General features: G+C 48.0%; 1 protein-coding gene across 1 annotated transcript; it reads left to right on the top strand.

Annotated features, from left to right (window-relative positions):
* The first annotated feature begins 5,150 nt into the window (after positions 1-5,150).
* Positions 5,151-9,487, top strand: CZH22orf39 (chromosome Z C22orf39 homolog). Its single transcript, XM_006134948.5, has 3 exons — positions 5,151-5,291; positions 6,168-6,335; positions 8,777-9,487. Exons 1-3 carry the CDS (start codon positions 5,214-5,216, stop codon positions 8,900-8,902), a joined length of 372 nt encoding a protein of 123 aa, XP_006135010.4. The 5' UTR covers positions 5,151-5,213; the 3' UTR covers positions 8,903-9,487.

The raw sequence follows: 9,487 nt of genomic DNA, 5'->3' as shown, positions 1-9,487 counted from the left end.
CTAGCAGTGGATATTAAATGTGTGCACAGTGAGGAAACAGGTGTCTGAGGGGCTGTGTGGCAGGGGAGAAGGTAACAGGATTTTTTCGTACTGTATAAAATCTGAAGTTACTTGTCAAAAAGAGCAATAGTGCAAAGTGCTTTATAGCATTTTGCATAATTCTCTCTGGTGTGAACCCAGCTGTTGGGCTATGCAGTCATGTGGGCTCTTCTAGTTCTAGGGCTACTGTCCCTCACTAATTTTCCAGATAAAGCATTATCCCCTATTGCTTAGTCTGTTGGAGATGTATTTCCTAACTACTTTTTCTGGTTTTCTATTTGGCAATACTGTTTCTGAAGATGCATTACTAGTGGTGATACGGCTGTACAGAAAAGGTAGAGGATAAAGGCTTGTTTGAAGGTGCAGCGGGAGCTAGATGACTCTGCATGTGTTACTTTGGAGAAACAAGACCTTGCAACATTTAGGGCTAGATATAGGTGGGAGTAGGTCAGTATTTTTCCTCACCATACAGACGGGAAATATAGGCACGGCGCTTAAAAGTTACTTTGACGAGATCATACATCATTCCTAACTCCGCAGATCTCTCTCTCTTCCTCTGTATGTGTGTGTATGTATAAAAACTTCTAACTCCCCACTTTGAACATCCCTGTTGTTCTTGGATCAGATACTTCTGCTGTGCACAGAAAAAGCAGGAGCAGCTGTAATAAACGTCTGAACCTTATAACAACTGTGTGCAACTGGAGAACTATTTTTATAATGTTTACACATCCTATTGTTGCTTTGTGAATGTGTGTTGCAATACATTGAATGTGTTTATAAGAAGTCAACAAACCAATATTCAAAGGATATTGTTCAGCTTTTGACCCTTTTGAGGGTAAGGTCCTGCTGATTAATCCCAGTGGAGATGACTGCTTTTACCCTTGCCTCTCCCCCCTTTCCTTTTGTTAGATTTTCCAGGACTGATTGCAAGATCTTTGCCAAAGGCATTCACTACCATGCTGTTCTGATAGCACCCACACGTAGGCTATGTCTAGTCCAGGGGTTCCCAAACTTTTTGACATGGGGACCAGTAAATCCATTCACGAACTTTTGGAGGACTGGTAATGTTCATTTGTATATTTGCATATTCATTAATCAAATGATGAATATTCAAATTGTTTCTGGTCCTCCCAAAACCCCCAGTGCCAGCTTTAGCTTTTGATATGGTCACCCACAATATACTTGCCAGCAAGTTAAGCAATATGGATTGGATAAATGGACTGTAAGACAGACAGAAAGCTGGTTAGACCACGGTTTCCCAAACTTTTTACTTTAGTTGGAACCCTTTTTTTTTTTCAATACAGGCAGTCCCCGACTTACGCGGATCCGACTTATGTTACGAACTTATGTTACGCAGTTACGAACGGGGCTGCCCCAGAGTACACGGACTGTGGGACCTCGCGGTCCTGCCGCCCGTGTACTTTGGGGCTTTGCTCTGCGTCTCCCTGGTCTGCAGACCAGGAAGACGCAGAGCAAAGCCGCCGGGGGGCTCGGGCAGCGAGGCACCCCAGGTGCACCTGGGATGCCCCGCCGCCAGCTTTCCCGCGGCTTTGCAAAGCTGCGGGGGGACTCGGGCAAAGGGGCACCCCAGGCGCGCCTGGACTGCTCCGCTGCCGGCTTCCCCGAGGCTTTGCAAAGCCGCGGGGGAAGCCGGCAGCGGGACAGCCCAGACGCCCCGCGGCTGTCCCGCTGCCGGCGTCCTCAGAGGCTTTGCTCCCCGTCTCCCTGGTCTGCTGGTCTCCAGCAGATCAGGGAGACGGGGAGCAAAGCCGCGATGGACCCAGGCGGCGGGACCGCAGTGCGTCTCGGTCTGCCGCCCGTGTCTTCCTGGTCTGCTGGGGTGGGGGGGTGCAGCTAGTATGCCCCCCCCCCCAGCAGACGAGGCTTTTCTCCGGACGCCTGTGGCAGAGCAGCTGGGGTGCTGCCGGTTGGTCCCGCAGCGCCGCTCTGGGTGCTACTGGTCCAACCCAGCGGCACCCCAGCTGCTCTGGTCCTGATTCAGCCGCTGCTGGTCAGTTTCAGCAGCGGCTGAATCAGGATGCCTGGGGCAGAGCAGATGGGGTGCTGCTGGGTTGGTCCAGTAGTGCCAAGGAGCGGTGCTACTGGAGCAATCCAGCAGCACCCCAGCTGCTCTGTCTCTGGCGTCCTGATTTAGCCGCTGCTGAAACTGACCAGCGCTGACTACAGGTAGCCCGAGGCAGAGTTGCTCTGCCCTGGGCTTCCTGGAATCAGCTGCTGATCAGTTTCAGCAGCAGCTGACTTGGTGACGCTTGGGGTTCTTAAGTTGATTCTGTATGTAAGTCAGAACTGGAGGTCAGTTTCAGCAGCGGCTGAATCTGGACGCCAGTTCCAACTTACATACAGATTCAACTTAAGAACAAACCTACAGTCCCTATCTTGTACGTAACCCAGGGACTGCCTGTACTGCTGTTTGCAGCCCAAAAATATAAACACATAAAAAACAAACTGAGAAAATGCCAGACATATACCATGTCTGGTATTTTCTCATTAGGTAAGTTGTATTATTACTAGATGTATCAGTTTGTAGTTTCGAACTGCCTGGCTGGTAAATGTGCTCCGGCTGCATGAGTGTGTCTGCCAGCCAGCCAGTTCGCAACTACTCAAGGAGGGTATGTGTGGGGACAATAGAATCCCCGGGCCGGACTAACTCATGCTTTGTGCTTTGCGGAGGGGAACGGGGAACAGAGTCCCAAGATCTACATATGGCCGGGTCAGTCCCACTCCCCGCAGGCCGATTCATTCCTCCCCCCGCTCCCCTCCTGTGCCTCTGGCCAGCCCCAGTACGCCCAACCCCCTCCTGGGCAGCCAGGTCCCCCCCGCTTCTCCTCCCAATCTCCCTTGGCCAGCCCCGTTGCCCGCATCCAGCCCTCCTTCCGGCGGCCGCTTCTTCTCCCCTCCCATCTTCCCCGGCTAGCTCCCTGCCCCCAACCTTGCACCCCCTAGCAGCCCTGCTTCCACCAGCCTCCCAGCCTGCCCTGATTCCCCCGTCCAGTGCTGTTTCCGGTGGCCAGCTCTCCCTTCCTTCTCACCCCAGAATGCCCTGGCACCTGCACCTTCTCTTAGCCCTGCACCTTCCTGGTGCCTCCCCCTTCCCTTACAGCCCCTGCCCCCTTTGCCCTCTCTTTCCCTGATACCCACCCCCTCAGCACTCTCTGCCCCATTGCCTCTTGCTCCTCTGTGTCCTCACACATGACTTGCTCCATCCCCACATCTCTCATGACCACCCCTTCTTTCAAGCCTTCTCCCAGCACCTCCTCCTCCAGTCCCCAATGCCCTTCCCCTCTCCTCTCCCAGCATCACCCTGTCCCCCCTCCCACTGACACCTCCCCTCCTACCCTTTCTCTCATTGTCTGCACTTGGCCCCCTGGCATTTGTCTCCTGCACCCTGTCCCTTGGTGCCTTCCCCGCCCAAGCCCCTTCTCCTTCCACTCCTCCCCCCACCGCTGCCACTGCCACCTCCTCGCCTCCGCCCAAGCCCGTTCCCTGCCTTCAGCCTTCCACATTGCAGGGCCGGAGGCTGCTGGAGCCAGCGTGGCCCCACCACGTGCCTCCAAAGACTTTTAAAATCCCAGGCCATGATGTCATGTCACACCCAGGCGTCCTCCCTGCCCACGTGCAACGCTGCACATGGGCAGCAGCAGATGGTGAGGAGGAGCCACGCATGGCAGGGATGCTCTGGGGGTGGGGTGGGCCTGCTCCAGGCAGAGCTGAGGGAGAGACCCAGCTCCACGTATCAGTGGAGCAGGGCCCCTGGCTCTCTAACTTTCCGGCACTTCCGGGTTCAGGGGCGCGGGGCCCGAATCGGCCTAAGACCGGCCCTGCTGGCAGCCACTAGCCATGCTGAGGCCCAGTATTTTTTTCCAGTGGCCCGCTGCTGGGCCGCAGCCCATAGTTTGGGAAACGCTGGTCTAGACTACAGGCTTCTTTCAGAAGAAACTTTTTTTGGAAGAGGTCTTCTGAAAGAACTTCTTCTGAAAGAGAGTGTCCACAGTGCAAAAATGCATTGAAAAAGCAATCTGCTTTTGTGAAAGAGAGCAGCCAGACTGAATGGGTGCTCTCACATTGTAAGCTGTGATTGCTATGGATGGAATGGCCACCAGGGCACCTGTGTTTTTTCCTCTTTCCTCTTCTTTCGAAAGAATTCCCTCTTCTCTGTCCACCCACACCTTTTTGCAAAAGAACTCTTGCAAAAAGGCTTCTTCCTCATAGAATGAGGATTAACAGTGTCAGAAAAACACCTCCGTTCTTTTGATTTTCTTGCAGAAGAATGCAATTGTGTGGATGTTCCTCAAGTTTTATTGGAAAATCTGCCATTTTTCTGACCATGTAGTGTAGACATACCCAGATAGACCTGCAAGGTATACTTAATTTAAGCTCTGAGAAGTAATTGAGCACCAAAGCAGGCTTGCACTCTACCTATACATTGCTTGGCTGTGGGCAGGTGCCAGTTTATATTAACATTGATGTTAGTGGTTTTTAGGACTCAGAGGCCATGACACTAGATGCTGCATAAAAAATATGCAAGCATCCAAACTTCAACACAACCAGGGCTCCCCTGACATGGTATGTAGAAGGCTACCTGTGAGATTGTGCTACTTAGGGAGAATTCAGCATGCCAACCAGCTCTATTGATGCCACTGCCCTTCACCCTGCCCACTCAAGTTTTTGCTTACTTTTTTGTAAAAGGCGTAATGAGAGAGTGCTAGCGCTAGCACATTCCTACAAGGTAGCAGCTCGCTACATACCACCTGTGCCTGGTCACGGGGTACTCTTATCCCCGCAGACAGTGTTTTAATTGCTTTAGCATCTGCACATCTTCCCTCCTCTCTGCTGTTCCCGCACCGCACGTGGGGGTGTCTCGCGCTGGAAGCAGCACGCGCGCCGCGCACTATTCTACCTCTGTCTGCTCCAGCTCCTGTTCGAACGGCGCCAGAGGCCGAAAGATGCTGAGACGCCGCTCAGTTCAGTCCTTGTCTCTTCATTGGCTTTCCCCGGCCAAGGGCGGGGCTCCAGTAGCCGTGGCAACAGTTTTCTCCCTTGTGGCCCTCGGGCCCGCCCAGCCCCTGCGGTCGGACCCGTATTTTTACACATTCCATGGTGATTGGCTGGAAGTGAGCTGTCAGTCATACGACAGCTTCTGTCCGATTGGCTCGATGAGCTCAATGGGGCTAGGCTCAGGTTCCTGTGCCACGGTCCCAGCCAGCAGCATGGCTGACGGCGGGGCGTGGAGGGTGAGTTCTGGGCTGGGAGCGGAGCCGGCCGCACGGGACCGCCCAGTGGTTCGGGGGGGAGGGCTGCCTTCCTCTCTGCCCGTTAACGGCCCCGCTGTGCGCGGGGGCCCGCAGCTGGGGGCCGGGTTGCGGTTGGAGATTCCAGGGGATGTGACCTTTTAATTCCTGGGGGGTTGGCAGCGCTAGTCCCGGGGACTTCTGCTAATATCAGCCCGGGGCAGCTGGGCTCTTACAGGATTGCTGCCAAACCAGCCCTCCCTCCTGTGCAGCGAGGCCAGGCCCAGGACTGGGGGTTGTAAATGCATCCGACCCTCCTGGGACGAGGAGTGGGCCTAGGGTCCTACAGGGAGTCGGTGGCAAAGATTGAGAACAGAGATACTGGCTCAAGTGCTCTGAGCAGTAAAGAAACTATATGTTTCAGGGTGAAACTGATAATGTAGACAATATTAGTCTCCAAATTATATCCCTTAAAATTAGTATTATCTTCAGATGTGCAGAGAGAGTCTGCAACTGGATTATGTTTTAGCATCGCAACACTTCCCAGGGCCCACCCTCACCGGAGAAGATTTCTTTGTCTCTGCTCTTTGGATTAATGTAACAAAGACAGTCGGACTTTTGGTTCCAGTTAGAGGAGCAAAAACATAACAATAGCACAGTGCTGAATTTCAAAACACAGTACACTGAGACAGCATTTGGGAAAATTCCCACATCAAGATAACTGAAATGAATGGGACAGGTTTGATTTTCCCCCATTACAATACAGATTGGGCATTTTAATCCCAGAAACATCTTGTACCTTACTCCTGAGGCCAAATACAGTATCAGGATTCTTCTCCTGCAAGCATATTCTTAACATAATTTTTGCTATTTTATCAGCCTCCGCGAACATGTGAAGATTATTGGTCTGAATGGAAACACTGCAAGGGCATCCGTAATTTCTTCCACAACTATTATACATATGGGGAAGTACCCTCCTGTGAACAGTGGAAAATAGACTACAGCAATTGCAGAAAGTGGGAAAAGAGCAAAAGTCCAGATGCTAAGGTACAATAAATGCCAAATTGGAAACAGTATTAAGAATGGTATAAAAATAAACTCTGTATCAGGCTTGCAACATGGTCATCAGGATTAATCTACCCTAAAAAAAATCTACTCATCCTCCCATATCACAGTAAAGAAAAACAAATCTATTATGTATTTGAGAGAGTCTGTCTGCCTGCCTGTTTAAGAATTCCTCCTAAACAGTAAGAGCTAGGACCATCAAATTTTGTTTCTTTCTTATCGTAATTTAAGACAAGGTAAGGGTTTGGTTGTGCCAGGACAATGTGATGTGCCTGGAATGGGATTATATCTCATAACACAGAAAAGGAGGGAAGTTATATTGTAGAATGACAACATGGGGGTGGGGGAGGGAAGCAAGGTGCCAGAGATGGGAACTGGGACAGCTATAATCCCTTTGGGGCAGAAGTGGAGAAAGGGAAGGCTATTTACAGAGAGTTTGTGTATGGAATGGGAATGCTTCTCATAAAGCTATATAGAAAAGCAACATAATGACCAGGTGGATAAAAAAGAGTGGCTGGAAGTGTCTCCCCCACCCCCCACTCCATCCAGCACTGCCATGGCCCCAAGCCTCCCACCTCTCCGGTGCTCTTTAGGGAGGGTGGGAGAGCTGAAGCTTTTCTTCCTCCTCCCAGATTTGTACAGGGATGTATAAAACCATACAAAACAGAAACAGTATCACCAGGCAGGTGAAAGGGGCAGCAGACACAAAAAATAAAGTTGACCCCCTCCCATCTGGGACTTCTGGAGCCTTCCACTCCAGATGCTCTTTTGGGAGGGTGGAGGGGAGATGGAGGAGGGATGAAGCTCCTCTCTCCACCTCTCCCATTGATTCATTGGTATGCAAACATCGGTAGCTGTTCCCCTTAGAGAGCAAGGGTAAAGTGCACAATTCCTCACTCAGACTGGGGAGCAGACTAGGAAGATGAATCTGGACCTGTCCCAGCTGGGGGACATGCACCCCTCCCTCAAGTTGCAGCAGCCATGGAGAAGTTCTTACCTGGCCCCAGGCTGTTTCAGTGAGAGAGGACTAGGAGTCTTCTGACCCTGGGCAACCTGCATACTGAACCCCTCCCCAGCAGTGATTCAAATGAAGTATATATATACATTTTCATTTTATTTTCCAAGAGTTAAGGACCCAAATAACACCAGGTAAATCTTCTAATATTTTGATAAATGAGAAAAACTGAAAGTACTTCCACAATTGAGTGAACAAGAAAGTTACAAGACTGGTTTAATAGATATAGAACAATAGTTATGTTAGACCTTTTCTGTGTTTGTGAGGCACTATGTAGATGTTGGATAATTTTCCAATACATGCAAATCTTTGGTGTACTTTGTTTCTGGGAGAGGGGACTAACAAATCCTTTAAAAATAACTAAATATTGAACCTACACTGCCTTCCACTGTCTTTTTCAATCCACAACCTTTTCTTCAAAATTAGATGGAAAAAATATCTTGCTAATTCATACAAATGTTGCCAGTAAAATCTTATCTACTTCCTATTATTTTGACTGTATTATCTTTTCTTCAGTTCTCTCCATTAGTTCCCCATTATATTATTTCAAAGCTAAAACTTTGTCATTGCTTTTAAGAACCAACATCATCTCAGTATATAGCTCTGACTTTACCTCTTTTCATGTTCTACACCTTCTCCCTTCTGCTCTAACATCTGCCTTAAGTTTCCCATTTCCCTCTCCAGTGCCTGCCTTACATATGCTATTGCCTAGATTCACAACCTCACCATACCAATTCACTATATTCCTTCCCTCACTCAAAACTCTCCCAGAAATCTCAATTGTGCTGTCTTGCCAATGAAGAGAGAAATTGAAAAAACAAACCCTAGCTTAATAAATTGCCATTGAGGCATACAGAAATAAATACTAGAGGTATTAGTGCTACTATTATTTGAAGCTCAGTTTGTTAGGATTATTAAGATTTATTAATCAGATTTTAATATAGCATTTAAGACAACAGAGGGGAAACTTTAAGAGGATAATGGATGCCCAGCACTGTCTGAAAACAAAGTCTTTTGAAAGCATTTCAACACTGAATGCCCCAAAATTGAGGCATTTAAAACCAATAGCTACTTTTGAAAATGTAAGTCTTAAGGTTTGGGGTTTTTTCTCTAAAAAATAATGATTTTTTGATAGTAATTATTTGTACTGGAGCTTTGGCCTTTTGCTATCTGTATATGCTTTAAAAAATTATAATAAACTATATGTCAAACATTTTCTGCTATGAATTTTCCTTTTGTTACGGTTACAAGCTGCTGTCATTTTGTATAGAAAATTAAAATTTATTTTTTTCCTTAAACGTGATCACCAATAAGAAATAACTTGAATTGTGAGAGTAGTTAATATATATAATGTGCTTTGAAAATGCAGCAGACTAAGTATTGAGTATTATATTGTCATTCATTGCAGGAATCTCTATGCAAGAGTGAAAGAGCCCGAATACTGGAAAAACAAAAGTATGATCCTGTGTGGAAGCTGAGGAAAACCCCCCCAAGGGACTGGTACCTCCCTCTTGGTCAAGACAAATCAAAGTAATAAGATTACATATCATATTTGGCTCTCCTACACTAGAAGTGGGGCCAATGCTATTTCTCTCCATGTGATTCTGAAGTAAGATTCTAGCCTCTAAAAGAGACAGACTTCTAAGCATATACTTCAGCTCACAGCAGTCACCCACCTCATCAGTGCCTCTTTTTGAATACATTTAATGATGTTTAAGAAATATCTTATTGTGATGTAAATATTTTAAAAGAATAGTTCAGGAGCTGAAGCTAATTCTCATCTGTTACAGTCTTCTGCCTTTCACATTTCCTTTCCCATTCACCCAGACAAGGACAATGCCTACTGCTTTGGCTCAGAATACATTCATGCAGCCCTGCTGCTATTGGTATTAGAGCCTCCCCTTTCTTTCCATGCTGTCATTAAGGTGTGCACAGTATCAGGCTGTCCACAAGAGGTAATAAAAAAACTAGCCCTGTCCATTGACAATATAGATTAGTCATCTGGATTCCACAAGCAGCTGGTATTTGAAATAAAATTTGTACAGATGCAGTATTGTGATCCTTAATATAATAAGCTGCGGGACAGCAGATACAGAAAATAAAGTTGATCTGCCAGCTA

The sequence above is a fragment of the Pelodiscus sinensis genome, chromosome Z, assembly GCF_052426305.1.
Source record: "Pelodiscus sinensis isolate ZL-2025 chromosome Z, ASM5242630v1, whole genome shotgun sequence".
NCBI classification, from domain to species: domain Eukaryota; kingdom Metazoa; phylum Chordata; order Testudines; family Trionychidae; genus Pelodiscus; species Pelodiscus sinensis.
The sequence above is the reverse complement of the archived record's forward strand: the minus strand, read 5'-3'. Positions and strand labels throughout refer to the sequence as shown.